Below are 27312 nucleotides of genomic sequence, written 5' to 3'. Positions count from 1 at the left end.
TACTGAGCTTAGGGACCCACTCACAATATAGAGTACACATAGAATAGAAATGTCACCATATAAGGCTGATTAGTAATTAATACAGATAATTACTACATGGCAGCACAGAAACCAGTGCAGTTAGCATCAGAGTTTAATAATCAGCCCTGTAGCATCCGCTTATATTACAGACCAACCTCATTTTCTGCTGGATAATTAGTGACGAGCCCTAAGTTTAGCTTCTCAACAGCTGCTCAGAGCCCACTGAGCATGTGAGTGTCACAGACACTTTCCAAGATGGTGACCCCCTGTGACAAGTTTGAAGTCCTGGATCATTGCTGCTATTGACAAGCTGAAACTTTAGGCTGGTGCAATAAGCTCAGTGTATAAAATGTTATTTTTAGTCCTGTTTATTTTTAGGGTTTAATTCTACTTTAAGTCAATGGGAGACGTCCAGGGATCAATTTGTAATTGTTTGCAGCCTTCCTTCTTTGAAGGTTCTTTTAAGGTTTTTTTTGGAGAAAAAACTCCGAGTTTTTAAAACTCAAATCGAATTTGATTCAAATTCATTTCGAGTTTTCAGGTCAGTCCTATTCACCCACATTTAAAAACTTAGATAATAATAAATAAAATAACTTGGATAATAATACATTTCGTTAGGTCAAATTTCAAGTTTATGGGAAATTCGACCCTTGATAAATCTGCTAACCGGAAAACCCCAGGTCCCCGAGTATTTTGACTAACCGGTCCCATATCTGCATATTTCTGCTTATTACCTTCATACAAATGATGACAGGGTTTGTGTATTGCTTACCTTGGCCATTATGTCCTTTTCATAAGCAGCAATAGAACATGTCACATGCTGAATACATAACAGGCTTACCTCTGCCAAGGCAAACAGTGCGGCAGCTCCCACTCGGGTGTATTTGCAAAGTCTGAAGAATGAGGATTTAGTAAACTGTGCCCTTTGTTATCTATTAAATGTTCCTATTATACACAGTAGTAAGCAATCACGTTTTTTCTGTTACAGATCACGCAGAAATTTGTGTATCCTTGCAAATATGTCTGGGTCACCTTGAGAGCCGCTCTGCTCTCCCTGTTGATCAGCCGGAGCATAATCACATTGCAGACTTCAGTGATGTACTCGAGCCAACTAAAAACTTATCCCATTTTAGGCCTAATTCTTTTATTGGCATGAATCAAAGCACAATAAATGGCTGTCACTACCAGATGTGCAATGCCATCACTATAAATTGCTGTTAATGCCACATCCAAGTGCCGCATCTCCAGCAGGCAATTTGGATAATAAAGTGAAACGTACTGCAAAAATAGATTAACAAACTAGATCCATGATGTATTCTTATATAATCTACAGTCTGGTCATTTCCCTATGGGACTAGACTGTAAATTATATCCTTATAAACGGCACGTTTTGACGTCAACGCGCCGTTTATAACAGGGGCCCCCGCAGCACGTCGGAATGTGACGCAGCGCGGCAGAATTTGACGCCGCGCGTCCGAAATGGACGCCGGCACGCCCAAAACGGACGCCGGCGACCAAAATTTAAGCCGGCGACCAAAATTTCTACTCCAACCACCCCTTCCGACACCCCCACAAAATATAATTATAATGCATAATGTACCCCCTACTAGAAATTTATAAAGATATTTTTTATCGTTTTTAAATTGTTTGCCTTGTTCTTCTAAATCAGGGGTGCTCAAAAGATAGATCAGGATTTACCAGTAGACCTTTAGTTGGTGATGAGTAGACACTGTCAACAAACCGCCGATAGCAACCTCCTGTTTCATTATTTGCATTCAGATATTTATGTTAAGGTTACGTAAGAAATATAGGTTTGTTAAATATAGCAATATAAATTCTCTCATAAATACATATAATATTTAAGTAATATTTTCCACGGAACAAAATGCTAACAATGCTTATATGGTTGTAGATAATTATAGGACAACATCACTAAAAGTAGACCTCACATTAGTAAACTTCTGTTCTTAATCTTGCCAGCTTTCGAATGGGGGTCACTGACCCCATCTAAAAACAAATGCTCTGTAAGGCTGCAAATGTACTTTTATTTCTACTTTTTATTCCTTATCTTTCTATTCAGATCCTCTCCTATTCATATTGAAGGCTCTTATTCAAATCAATGCATGGTTGCTAGGGTAATTTGGACCATAGCAACCAGATTGCAGAAATGGCAAACTAGAGAGCTTCTGAATAAAAAGCTAAATAACTCAAAAACCAGAAATAATAAAGAATGAAAACCAGTTGCAAATTGTCTCAGAATATCACTACATCATACTAAAAGTTAATTTAAAGATGAATAACTCCTTTAACAGAGAGACATTTGGTTTTTTCACATGGACAAATTCAAGGACATGACCCTGATAGGATGTGCCAGCCTGCGGAAGTTTGTACAACCAGTGTACAATGTACAACCAGTGTATCCGAATGTCTATTAGGTTATTTAGTAACATCTATTACTACACACAGGCATTGTTCCTGAATCTCATTTCCTCTTACATTGAAATTCTACATTCCCTAATCTTAAATTTTCCCACATTTGACACTTTGTCTGTGGTTTTGACAATATATAATGCATGATACATTTCCCTGATTTTACATTTTCCCAGATCCCCTGAGAAATTTAAATTGGGACTTTTGTCATATATGTAGAATGGAGTGCTGAGTATAAATTAAAAAAAAAAAAAAAAAATATATATATATATATAAATATATATATATATATATTATACTATATTACACAAAAGCCCCATGAGTATCCTATAAATGATATTCTTATAAACGGTGCTTCGTGATGTCATCGGTTATAATCTGATCTTAGTGATGTAATTTCATGAATCACATGACTCACGAAACTTGTGTATTATAATAAATAAAGTACCCCCTGTTGCAAAATATGAGGATATTAGAAGTTACCTCGGAGTTCCATGACCTGTATAAAAGCAGTGTCTATATAGTGTCTAAATATGTTAATATCTCTGCGGGTTCCCATGTTTGGCCTGTTCTTTCTGTGTAACTTTCAATTTGTTGCACCCCTGTAATCATAAGTGATGCATAGTGGAGACACAGCCTAACCATGCAGCCTAGCTACTTTGTATGCATTTATGTATATATGTAAACTAAATACATAAATTTGATCACAAGGAAACTTTGGGTGACTTTGGAAAACAAATTGCCGCGAGTGCCATTCCGCTGGCGATTTTTCATTATAGCTGGCGGGAAGGCAGTTCAGGGAAATTGTCACCCTGAAGAGGAGATTTGTCGCCGGGGTGACTAATCTTCCCGGATCTGCCTGTGTGCCCTTACCCTAAAGAGGGATTGCTTTAGGGGGTTAAAGGGCATGTAAAGAGATCTATCTCCAATATACTTTAATTAAAAAATCTGTACTGTTTTTATAGGAAATGTCAGACGGTCCCTAACTGTTCTGCAGGGAAACAATCATACTTTCAAACGACAGGGGGAGCCCCCGCCTTCCCTGACCTTGAGCAGCTTTGTTTGTTTCCCTATAAAGCAGCCGACTACTGTGTAGAGACTTGTATCCGCAGACCCAGTGTAGTCTGTATATTCTGATTATTAATCAGTCTTCCTGTATTGGTTTCTATTGCAGATATTTGACTTGTGCTGTTTTGATAATTTATGACAATCCCTAAACTTAACCCTTCCAACAGCAGCCCAGGCCACACTGAGCATGTGCATGCTCTTGCGAAAATGTTTAACAAAGGTACAAGATGTCACCCCCCTGCGGCCAACATAAATCATTTGTTTAATTGGACTTCTGGTGCAGTAAGTTTATGTTTAGTATACAAAATACAGCGTTTCTAGCATTATTCTATTTTAGACTTTAGTTCCAAAGGGCACTTTGAAAAAAAACATATGCTAGCCAATGGGTAGGAAGGTAACAAACTACACTGTATTCTAGGTTACTGTATAAGACAGATTTGTGAATGTATTGAGCTTAAACATTATTTGGTTCCTGCTTATTTCATCCTCCTAAAAAAACCTTTATTTCGAGCAGATCTTTCCTTGCTGAGATTCATCAGTGCGGAGCTAACAAGGGGATATTTTCTTGAAAATAATGAAGCAAAATACAAAGAAAGAAGAGAGAAAGTGTACACGTGCCTGCGAATACCCAGAGAGCTGGAGAAGGTTTGTATAGCCCTGGATAACATGTATCTGTCTATAGCCTTCCATTTATATGTGTATATCCAAACCATATATGCCAGCGGTATTTTATACAAAACCAGCTACAAAAACAATCATCAAGGGGGTTATTTATCACAGGTTAAGTGTTTGTTATTTATCCCTCGAATGAACTCTCAACAATTTAAATGGTATCTTATTTAAAGGGGAACTATCGCAAAACTAAAAATTTAATATAAACGGCATCACACTGAAATAAGAAACGTTCTAAATACAATTAATTATATATTCTGCATAGTTTCTGTAATATTTAAAGGGATCCTGTCATCGGAAAACATGTTTTTTTTAAAACGCATCAGTTAATAGTGGTACTCCAGCAGAATTCTGCACTGAAATCCATTTCTCAAAAGAGCGAACAGATTTTTTTATACTCAATTTTGAAATCTGACACGGGGCTAGACATTTTGTCAATTTCCCAGCTGCCCCTGGTCATGTGACTTGTGCCTGCACTTTAGGAGAGAAATGCTTTCTGGCAGGCTGCTGTTTTTCCTTAACAATGTAACTGAATGTGTCTCAGTGGGACATGGGTTTTTACTATTGAGTGTTGTTCTTAGATCTACTAGGCAGCTGTTACCTTGTGTTAGGGAGCTGTTATCTGGTTACCTTCCCATTGTTGTTTTGTTTGGCTGCTGGGGGGGGGAAGGAGAGGGGTGATATCACTCCAACTTACAGTACAGCAGTAAAGAGTGATTGAAGTTTATCAGAGCAAAAGTCACATGACTTGGGGCAGCTGGGAAATTGACAATATGTCTAGCCCCATGTCCGATTTCAAAATTGAATATAAAAAAAATCTGTTTGCTCTTTTGAGAAATGGATTAAAGCGCAAAATTCTGCTGGAGCTGCACTATTAACCGATTGATTTTGAAAAAAATGTTTTTTCCCATGACAGTATCCCTTTAAGTGATCGTATTTAGAAAGCTTGTATAACATTTTTTAATTTTTTTGCGATAGGTTCCCTTTAAGAAAAAACTTGAATGGAAAAACTCGGTTCTGCGAGTCAGTCAAGTTTTTCGCGGGAAAAAACTTGAATCGCTTGAATTATTTAAATTTCGGTCAAAACTCGGAACATGGTGGAGGCTTTTAACTTCTTAAAATGGTTCAAGGGACCTCTGCCATTGACTCCTACATGACCTTGACAGATTTTATATGGTGCATTTTCAGATTCAAGGTATTTCCAGGGTTGGGGTTTAATAAATCTTAGTTTTTTTTTTTTAAACCAGAAAATGTGAATTTTGACCAAAAAACTAAAATTTTCGTGAAAAACACAACTGGAACCTTCATAAATAACCCTCTAAGTGTAAGTACTTGTGAAAAAAGTGCCCAAAAGTACAGCTGATAACTTTATATCCAGTGCTTCTGGAATTAGCAATAAACCAAACCATTTACCAAATCAAGTGGGAAAAGGGCTATACAAATTTTGTAGTTCAGTTTGTTGGATGATAGCTGTGGTTCAGCAACAGATGGAGAGGATCAGGTTGCCTACAAGTGATCCTTATCAGAGCAACTGGTATTTACAGAGTCACCCCCCTAAGAAACTAAGAGCTGCATGAATCAGGCTTGGCAGTAATTCTCTGCATATTCACTGCCCTTTGCATTCAGACTTGATATATTGTAAATGCATTTCTCATACCACAGTATATTTGCTGATGGAGAAAAAAAAAAACCTTAAAGGACCAGTAACATCAATTTTTTATTATAAAAAAAATTTGTTGGTGTAGAAAGAAAAAAACCCACAAAGACATATTAAACTTTTACATCGCTAAGTCTTTATTAAGAAATAATTTACCAAAACTCTGCTTGCGCTTCTCTTCAGAAAAGGCAATCCGTCGTGCAGTTCTCGATTTCTTCTCCCTGCTTTACTTATAGGAGATAGCCAGGGAGGAGAAATTGAGCGCCGTATGATGGATCGTCGCAGTGTCGTCTTTTCTGAAAGTAACAAAAAAAAATTGATGTTACTGATCCTTTAAAACTGTGAATTGTTTTACTGTCGTAGGTTCTTTCACATGTTAATTTTCAGGACAAGATCCACCCCATGTGCGCAGTAACAGATAGGGTAGACATGGGGTATATTTGGTCTTCTCTGTTGGTGGTGAAAACACTCGGTCTGATATAAACAGCTGTAAATACCCCATGGAACTGCAAATGCAGATTCATGCTAAGCCCTGTCTCCGCTATGAAATGTTATTATAGGTATGGGATCTGTTATCTGGGAAACCCGTTATTCAGAAAGCTCTGAATTATGGAAAGGCCGTCCCCCATAGACTCCATTTTATCCAAATAATCCACATTTATAAAATTGAATTCCTTTTTTCTCTGTAATAATAAAACAGTAGCTTGTTATTGATCCAAACTCAGATATAATTACCGTACTCAAGTATAAGCCGAGTTTTTCAGCCCCCAAAATATGCTGGAAAACTCTACCTCGGCTTATACTCGGGTCAAGCGCAAAAATGGTCGCCGGCGTCCAAGAATAGTCTCCAAGAATAGTCGCCGGCATTCAAGAATGGTCATCGGCCTCCAAAAACGAGACGCTGGCACCTCCAATGGGAGCAGAAACCCTCAGTTTTTTTCATTGAAACTTACCAGAAGCTGCTGCATTTCTCACCCTAGGCTTATACTCGTCAATCAGCTTTCCCAGTTTTTGGAGGTAAAATTAGGTACCTCGGCTTATATTCGGGACGGCTTATACTCGAGTATATACGGTAATTCTTATTGGAAGCAAAACCAGCCTAAGGCATAGAGGAGGGGTGGACAATATTTGATGACAGCTGAGATTTTTAAATCTTTACACAGCTATGAATGCTTTAATAAAAAAAAGAAATTGGATTTCATGTTTATTTTGAAAAGGACTTTTATGATCCAGCTTTTATGTCTGGGTGGCAGGTCCACTTTAAAGGGGTTGTTCACCTTCCAAAACACTTTTTTCAGTTCAATTGTTTTCAGATTGTTCCACAGAAATAGACTTTACTTGCGATTTTTCACAGTTTTTTTTTAAAAATAAAAGATTAACGTTTAATGTCCCTGTCTCTGGTGTTTAAGTCTGGCAGCTCAATTTTGCAACATTTCTCAGCAGCATCTGTGGAATATTAGCAACTGTCGTATCAATTCTAACAGCTGCCTTTAATGAAACTCAGCAGGGACAAAGATAACAAATTTATGTTGAGGTCGCCATACAAGAGAATCTTTCCCTGATATGCCTACTAATGGCAGGGCAATATTGGGTTAATCAAAGTTTAACAATGGCAATGTAAGCCGACGGCTTGTGTAGCCAATTTGGTCCTTTATAGCAGGAAAATTCAAACCTGCCCTATTTTTGGCCAGATATCAATCATGGAGACCTATCGGAAGCCCTATACATGGGCAGATAAGATGCTGAATTGGTCTAAAGGACTGGTATGTGCAGCTTTAATCTGCCCGTGTGTGCCCTCCTCAAGGGGCTGCTTTATCAAGGGTCAAATTGAAAATTCAAATTTTCGAGACTTTTATGGTCCAAACTGTCAAATTCTGCTCGGGAGTTTCAAAAAAATTTGAATTTTATTTTTGAGATTTTATCATATTCTGGCACTTTAAGAACTCAAATTCGACTATTTGCCCCCTACGACCCGCTGAATTGTTCTTTAAGTCAATGGGAGAGGCCCAGGGATCCATTTTGAGTTGTTTGCAGCCTTCCTGACATTCAAGTTTTTTTTTTTTCGGAGAAAAAACTCAAATTTGATTCGAGTTTTCGAAGTTTTAAAAATTTAATTTTTTTTTTTAAATAGGGTTTTATAGATCGAATTTCGAATTCATGGGAGTTTTTAAAAACTTACACGTATTATAAATTTAACCATTGATAAATGTGCCTCCCCATGTTTCAATTTAAAACAGTTTACAGAGAGCTGCTTTAGAAGGTGAAACAAGACACATGAAACTTCAATATTAGAAAAACTGTAAGACATAAAAAAAAAAAAAAGATTTCCGCAGCTGTAAAATGTAGTGGAGTGGCCTTTTCCATACTGACAGTAAACACATGGCACAGACTTCACTGGCACTATGATCCTTTACAGTCTATGACTCATGAAGGGTTAAGCCCCTGTTTCTGATGTGTATAAACAATAGCAGGGGCAACACTACCACTGTTTTCATGCAAGACTTGGCATGTGCTTCTGTTACAATTCACTGCCTCTTTCTCTTGTTTAAGCACGCTAAGCTGACAGTTCCTTTCTTAAATAGACAATTATCATTGATCAAACTGCCGCCCTGATGATTAGTGTTGTCTGGTAGGTAATGAGAGGGGTAGCGTTCTCTTTCAGAGGGAACCTCGCCCACTACTGTAAGCCCACAGGCTGCCACCTAAAATGAATGACTGCAGATATCTTAATAGGACTAATCTTGACAAGTGAACCCACTTTCCCCAGAGTTATTAAAGAGGAACTCCACACAAACATAACTTAAGCTTTTTCAAAAGTAAACATAATTTCCAGCAACTTTGCAATATACATCAATTAATAAATATGCAGATTTTTCAGATTTTTTCATGTAGGTTTGAAACCGTTCCCTACGCCTAGCCCCCTACTCTAGAATCCTGCGTGGGTCCATGTTGTGGGACGCGTACCCGACCCGCAACCTGCAATCCGGACCCGCAACCCGCATTCTTACCTGCTTGAACCCGCAACCCGACCCGCAAGTACCTTATTCGCAACCCGGACCCGCGACCCGCTGACCATCAAGAATCAGGAAGTGCTGTCATTGTAAACCAGAAGTGGCATCATCGGAAGTAGCCGTGATCAGAAAAAAAGGAGTAAAACAGGAAGTGCTGTCATTGTAAACCGGAAGTGGCATCATCGGAAGTAGACGTGACCAGAAAAAAGGAGTAAATATCGCTATTGAGAGCAAACCCGCCGACCCGCGTCTATACCCGCACCCGGTTCTATCAGCAACCCGCAGGATGTAGTTCTTGCATGTAGTTCATCTATTCTATATTTCAAGATGGCCTTGTCACTTCTGCAGAACCTTTTAAAGGAACAGTTTCATCAAAAAAAGAAAGTGGTTCAAATATAATGTGCTACTGCACTGGTAAAAGTTATGTATTTGCTTCAGAAACACTACTATAGTTTATATAAATACACTGATGTGTAGCCATGGGGGCAGCCATTCAAAGCTTAAAAAAAGAGAAAAGGCTCAGGTTACTTAGCAGATAACAGATAAGCTCTGTAATAGGATACATTGGGATTTGGCATGCATCTATCTGCTATGTAACCTGTACTTTGAATGGCTGCACCCATGGCTACACAGCAGCTTGTTTATATAAACAATAGTCGTGTTTCTGAAGCAAACACACCAGTTTTACCAGTGCAGAGGGAACACTGCATTATATTTTAATTACTTTAAAAACGTTTTCATTTTTTTGGTGTTAATGTTTTTAATTAGCGGATTAATTCTCATTTCTGCACATATGGTGTCCGCAAAAGAAGTTTCTTACAAGAGTGCATGGAATTTGAAACCATCTCTATGCCAGGGCTTCTAGCAAGAAATAAACCAGACGCACGAGGCACATTTATCAAAGAAAAATTTCGAATTCATGTCCGTTTTTAATTTAAAAATTTGACCATATGAAATTTATTAAAAAAAAAAATCTAATTTTTACAACTCGAGTGAATTAAATCGAACTGAAAACTATTCAAATTCGATTTGAATTTAAAAAATTCAGAAAAAAAAACGTGAATGTCCAGAAGGCTGCAGACAACTACAAATTGAACCCTTGACCTCTCCCATTGACAGCAATTTGGCAGATTTTAGGTTGCGAATAGTCAAATTTTAATTCTTAAAGAGTATGATAAACCTCAAAAATTGAATTAAAATTTTTTTTAAAACAAACTAGAATATTTGAATAACTCCCTTGTGGAATTTGAAAGTTTTGACCATAAAAAAAAAGTGAAAGTTCAAATTTTGAATTCAAATTTTTAATTCGAATTTTCAATTTAACCCATGATAAATCTGGCCCACCATGTTCAGTGGTATCTGCTAAATACAGTGTTAATTTTTGGCTGGTGGCATGCATAGGGTATATTACAGTTGAAAGTAAAATTAAATGATACATTTGAACATGTTTGGCTGCCTTTCCTGTTGTACAATCCAATGGGAGGCAGCTCTTGAATTTATGGGTTTCCTCCGTTTTAAATTTATGAGCCAGAATTTGTACAATACCGTGGGTTTTTGAACTTCATTTTCTCTGTTGTTTTTTTTTTTTTTGTCTTTTAGTTGATGCTGTTCGGCTTCTTCCTTTGCCTTGATGCTTTCTTGTATGTGTTCACATTGCTTCCATTGAGAGTACTCCTGGCATTGATTAGGTTTCTTACTCTACCATGTTGTGGATTAAGGTAAGTTGCAGTCTATGGAAGCCCACCTATCCTTTGCCTTGGGGAATACAGGCCAACCTTTATTTAATGGTTTGTTCCAAAGTCGTGCATATTGTTAATAACTGGCCCCACCCACTGGTAAACGTTTTACACAGTCACATGATTACAAGCTATGCGTTTAATCTCTTGTATATGTTCGGTGAATTAGGATTCCTGTGTCAAGATGCAGACACCCCCTTTTGGTCATCTTGCAGTATAGCTGCAGTGGCCCTAGCAACAAGAACATTGTTTATCATGCCAAAAAGGAGAGGTGCAGAACAAAAAAACATATACATAACACAATGGAGAACAGTATTAATGTGAACTTCTACTTTAAAGTTTAAACAGGCATATACTAAGATCATATTTACTTGTCCTTTTAATTTTGTTTAAAGGAGACATATAGGATGAATGAACCCTCCCCCCAATTTTGTAGGAAATAATGTATACTATATGTTGCTGGTTTTACTTTTGGCCAAAAATGAATATTATGTTTAAAAGAGGCCCCTTTATTGGAGCTCCAGATAGATTTGCTACAGTCCCTGTACAAGTTGCAAATGAAGAGTGGGTGTGTCCTAACTGTCCCTACCAGAAGCACAATAGGAGGGGGACAGCCAATCACAGCCCTGCAGTCACACAAGCAAAGACAGGCTTCAGTTCCCTAGCTGCTGATTGGTTCCTATCCTACAGGTTGCAGCTGGCTCCCCTGCACAGCCTGGGAAAGGAGGCAGCAGGAAGTTGAACAGATGGGTGGGACTAGTAGGGTTTTTGTAGAAATTTTCAATTAAGTAACCAGAAACACAACTTTTAACAGCACATTCCTTTGATATCTAAAATACTTTAATGCACTGGCACATTCTTGTTTTTTTCTTTAGCACTCTATACTATTTGGCAGGCAGACTGCAACGTATATAGCTGACAACATGATCATTTTGCCAAGGTCACAGGTTTTAGTTTCTGTGCTTGGATCCTGTTAACAAAATCGATTTAATAATTATTTTAAAGCAAATATATTGGCCGGCACTATTAAAGCTGCAGTCCCTGTAGCAGAGCCTGGCATGCTTTTTTTGCAATGCAAATATTTAATTGGCCATTTTTATGTTTAATCTTAATTATGCTCCAGCAGAGCTTGCACTCTGGTATGCTAACATAGATTTTCCATCACGGAAGACTGTTTGGGAGGTGGAATGAACAAAAGCCTCTGTAACTGCCACCTACACTAATTACATAGTTAAAGGGCATGTAAAGGCAAAAAAATAAAATCCCAGTTTTGCCATTTTTAATTAAAAAAAAAAAAAAAACCTATCTCCAGTATACTTTAATTAAAAAATGTGTACCGTTTTTATAAGAAACCTGACCATATGCAGTTAAATTCTCCCTTCATTTACTGCTGTGGATAGGAATTGTCAGACGGTCCCTAACTGCTCTGCAGGGAAACAATCATACTTATGAACAGCAGGGGGAGCCCCCGCCTTACTTCCCGTGCAGAACTCGAGCAGCTTTGTTTGTTTCCCTGTAGAGCAGTCGGCAACTGTGTGGAGATTTGTATTGGATTTTGTTTTTGCCTTTACATCCCCTTTACTGTTTCCAACTCCAGCTGCAGGGACAAAGATCATGTTGCCAGATTTAAACAGATAAACTGGGATTCTATTTGGAGGATTATTTTGCAGCAGCCACTGGTTCTGCAGAGTTGGAGAAAGTTTGTATTAAACAATACAAAAACTATAAAATCCACATAAGATTACATGACAACACAGGAGCCAGTGCAGTCTGCCTATTCTGATTATTAATCAGTCTTGCTGTATCCGCTTCTGGCAGATGTTATTTGACTTTTGCTGTTTTGATCATTTATGACCATCCCTAAGCAGCCCAGACCACACTGAGCATGTGCACATTCTTAAGGGGGCCATACACGGGCCGATAAAAGCTGTTGACAGACCGAGTTGGCAGCTTATTGGCCCGTGTATTGGGCCCCCCGACGGGCTTCCCCGATTGAGATCTGGGTGAAAGTCGGCCTGATGTCGATCGGATGGGACTAAAAATCCTGTCGGATCGCAGGCCGCATCTGTTCGTTGATGCGGTCCCGCAGATCCGACGGCACGTTCCCATTTGTTAGGATCAGATCGTTGGGCCTCAAGGTGGGAATATCTGGGAGAGACCCGCTCGTTTGGCGACATTGCAAAGATGTTTAACAAAGTTACAAGATGGTGACCTCCTGTGGCCAAATTTGAAAGCCTAAATGATTTGTTTGATTGGGCTTGTGGTGCAGTAAGTTTATGTTTAGTATATAAAATACAGCATTTCTAGCCTTAATCTAGTTTAGACTTTACTTCCCCATTAAAGCTTAAGGCATTGGCGTTGCAACCTAAACCTGTGTTGCTTCCTGTGATTGTATGAAGAAAGTCTGCTTTCACCTCTGCAGTTAAAAGCTCACCAGGATGAATTCAAACACTTTAGTAATACGGATTAAATAAGATTCAAAATATCTTGGTGAAACGTTTGGGTGTTGTAAAGCTTATTGAAACATTTGGGTGTTGTTGTAAAGCTTTGGTAAACAGGATACTGCCTAACCAACCAACTGTAATCTTTAGTGAAGAACTTTATCTGAAAAACGCCTAAGCCCCAAATCTTTTGTTAAAGAAATACAAATAGAACATTGTTAAAGAACAAAATCCAAGTCTTCATGGGTGCGGCAAGTGCAAAGCCTGCAAACACAACAGAAATCCATCACCTAAAGTCCTGTTTATTCTCCTTGGATCCCCAGATGTTGAAGGACTACAGCTTCTATTGATCTTTATAATATATGAGATGACACTGGAGGTGCAGTGCTGCAACCTTTTGGGGCTCAAACTTAAACAATTACTCAAAGAACCGAGTTCCTTTAAAGGGGGTGGTTCACCTTCCCACAATTGTTTTCAGTCCAGTTGGTTTCACATAAATCACCAGAAATAAAGGCTATTTCCAGTAACTTTCTATTTTCTATGTGTGACCCTTTTTTTAATATTGAAGTGTTAGTTGAAGGGGGGGTCGCCGACCCTGTAAACTGTTCTAAATTTACATTTAGTTGATACATTTCTTATCTTTGTCCCCGCTGAGCAGAATCTCTGAGTTTCATTAGAGGCAACTGTTAGAATTGATACAATAGTTGCTGATACTCCAGAGATGCTGCTGAGAAATGGATCAACTAAATGTTGCAAAATTGTAACAGTTCAGAGTCTGCACCTGAATCACTGAGCGGCCAGACTAATACACCAGAGACACAATAATCTGTATAATAAAAGTCCTTTTCAAATTAAACATGAAATCCAATTTCTATTTTTATTAAAGCATTATTAGCTGTTGTAAACTCATTTAAACATTTCAGCTGTCAATCAAATATTGTCTGCCACTCCTCTATGCCCTTGGCATAGAGGCGGGGTAGACAATTACTTTCACTTTCCATTCAGCACTTCCTAGATGTCACTGCTCTCCCCACTTTCCCTGTTATCTTCACCATTTAATTGTGTAGCCAGTGCATGGGGATGGACATCAGGTCCCCCCATTCTGGTGCACAAACAAGATTCTGAGATGATACAAGGCTTGTCTTAATAACAGTGTCCACAAAATGGCTGCTGCCTGCTTGCTGTAATTATTAATTCCCAGACGGAAGGAAACAAGATTCAAATAGTTTATATAGTGTAATTAAAGTTAATTTTGCTTGAATAATGTGATAAAATAGGATTTTGAATAATTTTTTTGGGTGACCGGTCCCCTTTAAGGTAACTTATATTATGTTACAGAACGACCAATTCTAAGCAACTTTTCAATTGGTTTTCATTATTTATTTTTTATAGTTATTTGCCTTTTTCTTCTAACTCTTTGCAGCTTTCAAATGGGGGTCGCTGACTCCCTTCTAAAAACAAATGCTCTGTAAGGCTACAAATGTATTGTTATTTTTTATTACTATTCAGGCCCTCTTCTGTTCATATTCCAGTCTCTTATTCAAATCAATGCATGGTTGCTAGGATAATTTGGACCCTAGTTACCAGATTGCTTAAGATGCAAATTGAAGAGCTGCTAAATAACTCAAAAACCTTCAATAATAAAAAATGAAAACAAATTGCACATTGTCTCAGAATATCACTCTACATTATACTAAAAGTCACCTCAAAGGTGAAAAAACCCTTTAAGTACATTTTTAGTATGTCATAGAATGGCTAATTCTAAGCAAAATTTTCATTGGCATTTACTTTGTTCTTTTTTATGGTTTTTAAATTATTTGCATTTTTCTTCTAACTCTATCCAGCTTTCAAATGGGGGTCAGTGACCCCATCTAAAAAAATAAATGCTCTGTAAGGCTACAAATTGAAAGTTATTGCTACTTTTTATTACTCATCTTTCTATGCGGCCCCTCGCATATTCATATTCCTGTCTCTTATAATCCATGCATGGTTGTTAGGGTTGTTAGGGTTGTTTGGACCCTAGCAACCAGATTGCTGAAATTGCAAACTGGAGAGCTGCTGAATAAAAAAAAAAAAATAAATGAAACCAATTGCAAATGATCTCATAATCTCATGATAGTCTGCATCACAGCAAAAGTTAATTCAAAGGTGATCAACCCCTTTAAACTTTGATTTTGGGAAATACAGTATTTCAATTGAAAGCAATTGAAATAATTCTTTATTTCTGGAGAATTAAATGTGAAAACAAAATATGTGTTTGGAAGGTGAGCAACTCCTTTAATAATACAAATACAATATAAAACATAGTGCATTGTGGATGTTTTCTATTAAATGAGACTTGAAACACTTATATCATAAATTCTACACCTTGAATACCCAATATGGGCTTGTGTTGTCACCTTCTGGGATCTGCAACAGCTGTGGTTTGTGGTTGAACAGCTGGAGAGCATGTGTTGTTATGTGACTGTCTGTAACCTTCCTTCCTGTGAGTACAGACAAAACCTCCAAGCTGCTCTTCATACTGAGCAAAATGCATGAAAGTGCCCACTCCCAAAATAAAGGCAAAGTTTCCCTTTGAATAAACTGCTACTACGACGTAGACTGCAATATTCCAAGGCAATTTGGAGCTGATTTTTATTTCTTAAGTCTCTTTTCCAGCTATTTACAGCCTAAATTATGTTATCTGGTTGCCTGGGACATTAATCCCAGCAAGGAAAAGGAAAAAAGATTAATCCAGAAGTTTGATTTTTTAAAATATAATTGTGATTAATTTTATTGGTTTTATTTTATTTTTACTACATAGGCCCTTTTCAATTCTTCTTTGTCTTTCGTTCAAACCTTGGCCTCGTTTATAAGACGTGTCCCTTATTTTTCTTATAATAGCATAACCAAGGGATACATTATTGTTTGCCCCACAAATGACAATTTAAAATAGGAGCACACCTAATCTACCTTTTCCAGATTGAGTCAAATACTAAGGGGCATATTTATCAAGGGTCAAATTTTGAATTGAAAAAAACTTCAAAATTCGAATTCAAAAAGACCAACTGAAATTAAGTCAAAGTTTTGGGGGGTTTTTTTTTTTTGGTCGAATAGGTCAGTTTTCGATCGAATAGGTCCATATTCGGCCGAATTCGAATCGTACAAATGTAAGGAATAGTCAATTTGATTCTGCGTTTTTCCCCGAAAAAACTTTGATTTTTCAAAGTCCACCAATTAACCCAAAATAGGTTGTAAGAGGTCCCCCATTGGCTAAAACAGCAATTCGGCAGGTTTTAGATGTCGAATGGTCGAAGACGAATTTTTATAGACAGTACATGAAAAATTTCAATATTAGAATTTTTTTAATTATATTTCTGTTTATTGAAAATTTTTACACATACTTGACAATATGTATTTTTCTTTTCATATCAATACATTGGGAAAAAAAAGTAAACATTTCTGATATACATTCTCAGCATTTTTAAAAATCTAATTTTTACGAGCGAAAACTCGTATAGAGTTGAATGTCATAAAGGCTGCAAAGAGCTCCAAATTGATCCCTGGATCTCTCCCATTGACTTAAACAGCAATTTGGCACGTTTTAGGTGGTGAATAGTCAAATTCAAGTTCTTAAAGGGCCAGAGTTTGATAAATCTCGAAATTCAATTTTTTTTTAAAAACTCGAATTGAATTTGAATAACTCCCTAGTCAAATTTGACACTTTTGACCATAAAAAAACTTGAAAATTTGAATTTTCAATTCGACCCTTAATAAATCTGCCTCTTAGTGTAGCATCAACCCAATAGTGAAATGTGCTACCAAAACACACCCCTAGATGGCTCTGTTTATCTGTATAAACAGTATTCTGAGCATTGGCATGAAAGAGACTCTGCAGCACACTGTGTTTGTTATACAGCATTTTATTAGAATAATAAAAAAGTTTTATGGAAATACAGTGTTGCATACTTTTTTTTTTATTGTAATTATTAAAATTCAAGGACATAACTGAAAAGTAAAATCAGCCCTTTAAATATGATAAATCATAGTAGTACACCGTTGTGGGCATTCAATACTCACATTTGGTGCTAAACATTTAGCTACGGATTTCTAGAGTCCAGTTTAGGCCGTTAATCCTCAGGCTGATGGGAAGTGCTCCTTACGCTTGTGATTAGGTGTAAGCTTATTTAGAAGGGCAGACAAAAAGTGCATTAAAGCCAGTCTACCTAGAGACTCTTGCATCAGCCTCTGGGGGTCTCTTCAGACAGCTCTAAGATGCATTTTTTAAGAGCTTATTATCTTGGCCATCTGAGCAAGAAATATATTGATGTTTATTGTGGCTTAAAACATTTTATTAATTCAATTCAGAATCTGTAGTTTTTATGTAGAAACTGGATGGAGGTAGCTTGTTAAACGCTCATGAATTATGCTAATCTCATCCCTTTATTCATGGTGGGTGATTCTGCAGTGTGATCATGCCGCAGAATTAGGGATCCACCAATTTTAGGATTTGCTCTAATCCTCTGTTTCCTGCAGTAATAAATCCGAACCTTTGGTCATCTCTATACATTTTTATTCCAGTCATAATATATTAGGATTTTGCTCAGATTTAAATATGGAACTTTAAATTTGGTTTATCACACATTGATCTTGGGCTCTTTAAAGGGATACTGTCATGGGAAAACATGTATTTTTCATAACGCATCAGTTAATAGTGCTGCTCCAGCAGAATTGTGAACTGAAATCCATTTTTCAAAAGCTAACAGATTTTTTTTTTTAGATTCAATTTTGAAATCTGACATGGGGCAAGACATATTGTCAGTTTCCCAGCTGCCCCCAGACATGTGACTTGTGCTCTTTTAAACTTCAGTCACTCTTAACTGCTGTACTGCAAGTTGAAATATCACCCTCCTCCCTTTCCCACCCAGCAGCCTAACAAAAGAACCATGGGAAGGTAACCAGATAGCAGCTCCCTAACACAAGATAACAGCTCCCGGGTAGATCTAGGAACAACACTCAATAGTAAAAGCAAAGTCCCACTGAGACTGATTCAGTTACATTAAGTAGGAGAAATAACAGCCTGCCAGAAAGTAGTTCCACCCTAAAGTGCAGGCACAAGTCACATGACTGGGGGCAGCTGGGAAACTCACAATATATCTAGCCCCATGTCAGATTTCAAAATTGAATATAAAAAAATCTGTTTGCTCTTTTGAGAACTGGATTTCAGTGCAGAATTCTACTGGAGTAGCACTATTAACTGATGCGTTTTGAAAATAACATGTTTTTCAATGACAGTATCCCTTTAAAATAATTTTACCATCAATACCTGTGCCCTAATCACTGGTGTGCAGAAATTTAGGCCCCAGGATTTGTCCATAGCTCCGAGGCAGAAGAAAAAGGCTTAGCCATTACCCACAACCCCTCCCACCTTTTTGTTTAGGATGGGCTGGTACTTTACTCTATATCTCTCTAAAACAAATGATGTAAATTATTTCAGAACAAGTTCGTATAATGGTGTTTTTTGGGTTTTAGTGATGGCCGAGTGCTTCAGCCTGCACAAGTATGTGACGTTCTTAAAGGAGTCATCCTGGTGATCTGCTACTTCATCATGCACTACGTCGATTACTCTATGATGTACCACCTAATACGAGGGCAGTCGGTCATAAAGTTGTATATCATATACAATATGCTGGAGGTAAATTGTTTTCCTTGATCAATCTTAAAGGGGAACTCCACACAAAAATAACTTGAGCTTTTTGAAAGTAAACCTAATTTTAAGCAACTTTGCAATATACATCAATAAAAAAATATGCAGACTTTTTGGTTTGGAACAATTCCCTAAGTCTAGCCCCCTGCTCTCCTGCTGATCTGTCTGTCTACTTTGCTGAGCTGGCTGACTACTGTTACTCCTCCAAACCCCACAATTCCCTGCACACATGATTTCAATAAGGAAAGGAATATCACAGTGCAATGCATTGTGGGTTATGTAGTTCCTGCATGCTGTCTGTAAACTGTGGAGAATTTGTTACAATTTGTCACATCAGTGTTTAGTCCCTCCTTCCCTGCCAGGATTTCAAATGATGCAGAAAGAGAAGAACTGTTCAACAGTTGGATTTCAGCATAGAAAATACTGAAAATACTTTTTTTGAAGAAACTGGTAACTGTGATGTGTATATTAGGGGTTTTTGTGTTATGTGGGCCTCTGTATCAAATTTTTGTTTGGAACCCGGAGTTCCCCTTTCAATAACTGACATAGCAGAAACTGCAGATATTATAAAGGGACAATGACATAACATTGAAGCCTGGGTTTGATGTTGGCAAATCATGGTCTAGGATGTTACTTTTATTTTAACCTTGGTTAACATATGACCTTAAAGGGATATCAACCCCAAACATGCCCTTTTCAGCAACTTTTCAGTACTGGTCTGAAATTTCTATATACGTGTAATTGTTCAAAGCAGGGTATGTCTGTCTCTTTCTTCAGTCCAGGGCAGACTATAGAAAGGGACGGACCAATAATGCTTTTAATTGCTATTACTTTTTACAGATAACTTTAAAGGAGAAGAAAAGGTTAAAACTAAGTAAGCCTTTATATCCCCTTTAAGGGAACTGACCATGGCAAGGGGTGTTCACCTTTACCCACACTTTAAGTATGATGTAGAGAGTGATATTCTGAAACACATTGCAGTTGGTTTTCAGTTTTTGTGGTTTTTGAGTTATTTATTTTTATTCAGCAGCTCTCCAGTTTGCAATATCTGCAGTCCAGTTGCTATGGTCCAAATTACCCTAGCAACCATGATTTTTAATAAGAGAGAAGAATATGAATAGGAAATGGCCTGAATAGAAAGATGCGTAATAAAAAGTAGGATTAATAATAAATTTGTTGCTTTACAGGACATTTATTTTTAGATGGGGTCAGTGACCCCCATATAAAAGCTGGAAAGAGTCAAAAGAAAAAGGCAAATAATTTAAAAACTATACAAAATAAATAATGTAGACCAATAGAAATGTTGCTTCGAATTAGCCATTCTATAACATACTAAAAGTTAAAGGAGAAGGAAAGCTACGGAGGCATTTTATTGCCAATAGATTAGCTGCAATAGTGCAAGCTAGAATGCTATATTTATTCTGTAGAATGTTTTACCATACATGAGTAAAAAGCTCTACAAGCTCTCTGTTTGTTTAGGATAGGAGCTGCAGTATTAACTTGGTGTGACATCACTTCCTGCCTGAGTCTCTCCCTGCTCTGGGCTCAGATTACAGTAGAGAAGGGAGGGGAGGGGGGGGGAAGAGGAGCAAACTGAGCATGCTCTTGCCCAGGGCAATGAGGTTTAAGCTGAAGGCAGGAAGTCTGATACAGAAGCCCATGTGTACACAATAGAAGGAAAGAAATGCAGTGTTTCTTTTGACAGGAGATTCACAGCAGCACTACTTTGGGGGTTTACTGGTATATTTACATGGACCTTTCTGATAAGGCTTACTTAGTTTTTACCTTTCCTTCTCCTTTAAAGATGAACCACCCCATTAACAGTAAATTATGCTGGGCAACTTGTGGCCTTCTTGATGTTGTAGAACCTGATCTCTAAACTTTACACTGTCCAAAACAAACCTCATTGATAATTTCTGATAATCCTAAAGATTAATTCTTACTTCAATTGTATTTTCAGGTTGCGGATCGGCTCTTTTCATCTTTCGGACAAGACATTTTAGATGCACTTTATTGGACAGCAACGGAACCGAAGGAGAGGAAGAGGGCCCACCTGGGTGTTATACCTCACTTCTTCATGGCAGTATTGTATGTCAGTATCCTTTTTGTCTTATGTAGGCATGGGATTCCCACCTAGAGGGGGCTAGAAATACATATACAGGGTTAGGGTATGAGTATCACTATTGGTTCAAGGGGCTAATGCATGTAAATTATATTTGTTAAGAAAGATACGGGTTGTTCACCTTTGAGATAACTTTTAGTATGATGTAGAGAGTGGTATTCTGAGACAATTTGCAATTGGTTTTCATTTTTTATTAATTGTGGTTTTTGAGTTATTTAGCTTTTTAATCAGCAGCTCCCCAGTTTGCCGTTTCAGCAACCTGGTTGCTAAGGTCCAAATTACCTTAGCAACCATGCATTGATTTGAATAAGAGACTGGAATATGAATAGGAGAGGCCCTGAATAGAAGGATGAGTAATAAAAAGTAGCGATAACAATAACAATACATAATACATATAGCGATAACAATACATTACAGAGCATTTGTTTTTAGAAGGGGTCAGTGATGCCCATTTGAAATCTGCAAAGAGTCGGATGAAAAAGGCTAATAATTATAAAACAATAAATAATGAAGACGAATTGAAAATTTGCTAAGAATTGGCTATTCTATAACATACTAAAAGTTACCTTAAAGGTGAACCACCCCTTTAAAGGGCATGTAAAGGCAAAAAAATAAAATCCAATTTTTACTTTCTTTAATGAAAAATAAACCTATCTCCAATTAATTAAAAAATGTGTACCATTTTTATAAGAAACCTGACTGTATGCAGTGAAATTCTCCCTTCATTTACTGTTGTGGATAGGAATTGTCAGTTGGTCCCTAACTGCTGAGCAGGGAAACAATCAAAACTTATGAACAGCAGGGGAAGCCCCCGCCTTACTTCCCAGCCATGCAGAACTCAAGCAGCTTTGTTTATGATGATCCCTAAGCAGCCCAGACCACACTGAGCATGTGCACAGTCTTAGTCTTGCAAAGATGTTTAACAAAGTTACAAGATGGTGACCCCCTGTAGCCAACTTTGAAAGCCTAAATTATGTGTTTAATTAGGCTTGTGGTGCAGTAAGTTCATGTTTATATTTAGTATACAAAATACAGCATTTCTATTTTAGACTTTACATGCCTTTTAAAAATGTGCTAAATTAAATTTATTTTGAATTATTTCTATTATTTTTTTCTATATGTATACTCTCTGCTCATGTTACCAGTTACAATCTATCCTGTTATACTGAAATTTTTTAAAGGGGTGGTTCACCTTTAAGTAAACTTTTCGTATGTAATAGGCCAATTCTAAGCAACTTTTCCATTGGTTTTCATTATTTATGTTTTATAGCTTTATAATTATTTGCCTTTTTATTCTGACACTTTCCAGCTTTCAAATGGGCCTCGCTGACCCCATCTAAAAAACAAATACTCTGTAAGGGCAGAGACACGCGACAATTCGGGGAGATTAGTTGCCCGGTGACAAATCTCTTCTTCAGGGCGACTAATCTCCCAAAACTGCCTCCCCTGCCTTCCTGCCGGCTAGAATGAAAATCGCTGACGGGATGGCGCTTTGTTTTCCGAAGTCGCCTCACGAGAAAACGTCAGGCGGCTTCGGAAAACAATGCACTCCGACTGCCTTTCCGCCGGCGATTTTCATTCTAGCAAGGCGGTAAGGCTTTTCGGGGAAATTAGTCACCCGAAGAAGAGAAGATTTGTCGTCGGGCGACTAATCTCCCCGAATTGCCGCGTGTGTCTCTGCCCTAAGAATACAATTGTATTGTTATTGCTAATTTTCATTTCTCCGCTTTCTAGTAAGGCCCTCTCCTATTCATATTCCAGTCTCTTATTCAAATCAATGCATGGTCTCTAGGGTAATTTGCACCCTAGCTACCAGATTTGTTTATAATGCAAATTGAAGAGCTGCTCAATAAAAAGCTAAATAACTCAAAAACCTTAAATAATAAAAAATGAAAACCAACTGCAAATTGTCTCAGAATATCCCTCTCTACATGATACTAAAAGTTAACTCAAAGGTGACAACCCCTTTAACCTTTAGTTTACATGCAATCTATTTCTCAGCATATTTTACATTTATACATATGAGAGAGACAAGCCATGATGCTTTGGTTATGGACGACCCGTGGATATATCTGTTGTGTGGCTGACGGTGCAGTGCGAGATTTCCAAAGCAAATAGTATGGCATCTCTCCTCCTTATGTTTAATGTATACAGTAGTGTGCTGTCTGATATTTTGCAGTCTAAAAAATATAATGCCTGCCATATAAGATACACCTTTTGTTTTGGCGTTTCACTTCCTTTAGAGGTTTAAGAAGAGTTTCCCTTAACTTTCCTGCCTGCAGTTTTACATGCGATCCTCATCCTTGTGCAAGCTACGACACTTAATGTGGCTTTCAACTCCCACAACAAGTCACTGCTCACCATTATGATGTCCAATAATGTAAGTGTGATGTGCATTGTAAATGTGTGCTTGTTGAACCCTCTCCAACCTTGTGCCAACTGACATGGCCATCAACGTAGGGGCAATAGGATCTCTGGATCTTCTAAAAAAAAAAAAAAAAAAAAATTAAAAAAAAAATTTGTTTTCCTGAGACTATATCTGGAAAAATCTGGATTTTTTGGGATTATGCTCGAAAAAAGCAAAGTAACCGGGTAGTTTACTGTTGTCTTGGCTGAAGGGGCATTTGGAAATTAAATTGCTTTGACAAAGCATGAACTTAATTTATTAAAGAAACAGAAGGCAGGCTGTTAGCTGAATATGATTGGCACACAAGGATTTTTTTGATAAAACTAAGTGCCTTTGTTCTCTGTGGTCTTCCACATATTAATTTAAACATGGGGGGGGGGTGACCAGCTCCACCACTTAATAAGTGTGTAAGATAACTTAATTGCACAGGGCTTCTTAGTCTGCAAAACTGCAAATGAAGTCTGAATTTCCCTTGTTCTTTAAACGGTAAGTCAACTCCAAAATATAAATTTGCCTTATAAACAATTCTAAACAAATTTCCAATATTCATTCTTTAAAAATGTTCAGTGTTTTTAAAGTTATTTGTTAATACACTTGATATTAAAAGCAGCATTTGCTTAACTCCTGGTTGTTACTTTTTAAACAATGCTGCAAAAGACTTAGTTCCCCAGCAAAGTCAGATCTGTTAAGCAGCTGCCTTGTCTTGCATTGTATCAACTAGGGATTCACCAAATCCACTATTTTGGATTCAGCCGAATCCCTGAATCCTTTGTGAAAAATTCAGCCGAATACCGAATCCTAATTTGCATATGTAAATTAGGGGTGCAAAGGGGAAAAACTTTTTTACTTCCTTGTTTTTAGACAAAGAGTTTCGCGATTTCCATCCCCACCGCTAATTTGCATATGCAGATTAGGATTCGGTTCGGCATGGCAGAAGGATTCGGCCGAATCTTGCTGAAAAAGGCTGAATCCTGGTTTCGGTGCATCCCTAGTATCAACAGTCTGAGCCACCAGGACAGAAAATAGAAAGGGACAGACACTGCTTTCAATAGCAATACATATACAAATAACTTAATAACCATAGACAATTTGTAATTAATGTATAATGCAAAGTTACTAAGAATTATGTTTTCTGTTATTAGGCAATGTTATTTTGGGGTTGACTTGCACCTAGTGATGGGCGAATTTATTCAACAGGCATGGATTTCTGCATTTCGCCGCCTGCAAATTCTTTTACAAAACGGCGGTGAAAATTCACTGAAAAATTAGCTGCAAAAAAAAAAAATAGTTGCGCATAAAAATTGGAGCACGTCAAAAAATTTTCTGGCGCCCATTGACTTTAATGCATTTGGACAATGCATTTGGACAAATGCCGTGCGTAAAAAAAAATGGTTGCACTTGTCAAAATTGGCGCGTGACAAAATAATTCTGACGCCCATTGACTTCAATGCGTTTCACAAATTTTTCAGCAAAACGGGACATATTCCCCCATCGCTACTTGCCCTTTAATATATATTCGATTAGGGAAGCACCGAATCCACTGTTTTGGATTCGGCCGAATCCACTGTTTTGGATTCGGCCGAATCCTTCACGAAAGATTCGTCCGAATACCGAACCAAATCCGAACCCTAATTTGCATATGTAAATTGGGGGGGGAAGGGGGAAAAATTTTTTACTTGTTTTTTGACAAAAAGTCACGCAATTTCCCTCCCCACCCCTAGTTTGCATATGCAAATTAGGATTCGGATTCAGTCTGGCCGGGCAGAAGGATTCGGCCGAATCAGAATCCTGCTGAAAAAGGCCAAATCCTGGATTCGGTGCATCTCTATATTTAATGTATTCAGATGAACACAATCCAAACTATTTGGCTAGTCCCACACAGGCCTGTATTGGCTTTTTCTTTGAGTGAATAGAAAGCCAGGCGGGGAAATAGCACTGTGTGACTAACCAGGGATGATGCTCTGCCTAGAAACACAGCCAGAGAACCAATGCTCTTCCATCTGCTCCTTCTTACTGATGCTAGTTCTAATGGGAAAACATTTCCTACTTTATCTACAGTTTGTTGAAATAAAAGGGAGCGTTTTCAAGAAATTTGAAAAGAATAATCTCTTCCAGATGTCAAACAGTGGTGAGTTACAATTAAATATTCTTGCAAAATATTTGTTGATCCCTTTAAGGGCCAAAGAAATCTGTGTAGTGTATGCACTTTTGTTTACCTTCCATGTTTCCTCTTTGATCTGTACTCCTTTGCTGGTTTACTAGCCATCAGTATTCCATACCATTGCTTGCATTAGATGCATTATCTGGTATAAACTGGTTTTATCTTATAGTTTTATTTTTCATTTAAAGGGAAACTGTCAAGGGAAAACATGTTTTTTTCAAAATACATCAGTTAATAGTGCTGCTTCAGCAGAATTCTGCGCTGAAATCCATTTTTCAAAAGCGCAAACTGATTTTTTTTTATATTTAATTTTGAAATCTGACATGGGGTTAGACATATTGTCAGTTTCCCAGGAGCCCCCAGTCATGTGACTTGTGCTCTGATAAACTTCAGTCTGACTTTACTCCTGTACTGCAAGTTGGAGTGATATCACCCCCTAGCAGCCTAACAACAGTACAATAGGAAGGTAACCAGATAAAAATTCCCTAAAGCTCCCCATAGACCAATCCTTCGAAATTATCGTGCGGTTAGTGGGATTCGAACGATCATGCATCTTACGATTTTTCGGCCGACATCTGTCAGAAAATTGATCGGCCAGGTTAAAAAATCTTTATCAGTCTCAGTGCAATCTATCTATGTCTGCAGAGCCAAGCAGGCAGCTACCCTTCAGTTTTGCTGGCAATATCGTCTGAAATGGTCTTTTTAGTTGATGGGCACATCGTATATTTAAATGATTGTTTCAAATATTCGTGGTCTCGCGATAATGATTGGATCTTTTAAAAATCTTTACATCTATGGCCAGCTTAACACAAGATAACAGCTGCCTGGTAGATCTAAGAACAGCACTCAATAGTAAAATCCAGGTCCCACTGCGACACATTCAGTTACATTGAGTAGGAGAAACCACAGCCTGCCAGAAAGCAGTTCCATTCTAAAGTGCTGGCTCTTTCTGAAAGCACATGACCAGGCAAAATGACCTGAGATGCACCTACACACCAATATTACAACTAAAAAAATAATGGAGGTCGAAGTGGGCCGAATTCGGCCTACTTCGAATTGTACGATCGTACTTCGATCTAAGGTTTTTTTTTTTAACTTTGACCTTTGATCTCCCAAACTGCCCCAATTGCCTCCATACAGGTTGTAGGAGGTCCCCCATAGGCTAAAACAGCACTTCGACAGCTTTTAGGCGGCGAATGGTAGAAGTTTTAAAGAGACCTTCGAATTTCGAAGTTTTTTTCAACTTCGAATCGAAGTATGACTATTCCCTAGTCGAAGTACACAAAAAATAGCTCAAAATTCTTAGAAACTTCACCTTGACCTTTGATAAATCTGCCCCTAAATGTTATATTGTAGAGTGAATTATTTGCAGTGTAAACAATGTAATTTAGAAATAAAAACGACACCATAAAAATCATGACAGAATCCCTTTAATTTGTAATAATAGTGATGCATGAATGCGTGAATTTAAGTATAATTAGCAGGGATGTCACTGGAAATGTTGGTGAACAATACAGGTTATTTGTCTGTGGCCTCCCCAACGAACACAAGGGTAGAGTACAGATATGCAAACTGTTATCAGAAACCAGAAATGATACTTTTTCTCTGCAATAATAAAACAGTACATTTTATTCAATCCCAACTAAGATATTATTAATCCTTATTGGAGGCAAAACCAGCCTATTGGGTTTATTTAATGTTTATATGATTTTTTTAGTAGACTTAAGGTACGAAGAACCAAATTACAGAAAGATCTGTTATCCAGGAAACCACAGGTCCCAAGCATTCTGGATCACATGTCCCATACCGAGAGAGAGAGAGAGAGAGAGAGAGAGTGTGTGTGTGTGTGTGTGTGTGTGTGTAAATATGTTTTATCCACATGCTTATAACATTCTTAAAA

At 37.7% G+C, this 27312-nt stretch overlaps 1 protein-coding gene across 2 annotated transcripts in view; it reads left to right on the top strand.

The window, feature by feature from the left end:
- The window catches only part of tapt1.L (transmembrane anterior posterior transformation 1 L homeolog), a 52323-nt gene that overhangs the window by 8375 nt on the left and 16636 nt on the right, over nucleotides 1-27312 (top strand). Inside the window, exons 2-7 of one of the 2 annotated variants that reach the window (XM_018228827.2) lie at nucleotides 4034-4164; nucleotides 10459-10577; nucleotides 18548-18710; nucleotides 20683-20818; nucleotides 23127-23224; nucleotides 25310-25379. In XM_018228827.2, coding sequence (XP_018084316.1) covers nucleotides 4034-4164; nucleotides 10459-10577; nucleotides 18548-18710; nucleotides 20683-20818; nucleotides 23127-23224; nucleotides 25310-25379 — 717 coding nt within the window. The remainder of the gene's footprint in view (nucleotides 1-4033; nucleotides 4165-10458; nucleotides 10578-18547; nucleotides 18711-20682; nucleotides 20819-23126; nucleotides 23225-25309; nucleotides 25380-27312) is intronic. The other variant, XM_018228839.2, reaches the window with a different exon arrangement.

The sequence above is a fragment of the Xenopus laevis genome, chromosome 1L (genome assembly GCF_017654675.1).
Source record: "Xenopus laevis strain J_2021 chromosome 1L, Xenopus_laevis_v10.1, whole genome shotgun sequence".
Classification (NCBI taxonomy): Eukaryota; Metazoa; Chordata; class Amphibia; order Anura; family Pipidae; genus Xenopus; species Xenopus laevis.
The sequence above is the reverse complement of the archived record's forward strand: the minus strand, read 5'-3'. Positions and strand labels throughout refer to the sequence as shown.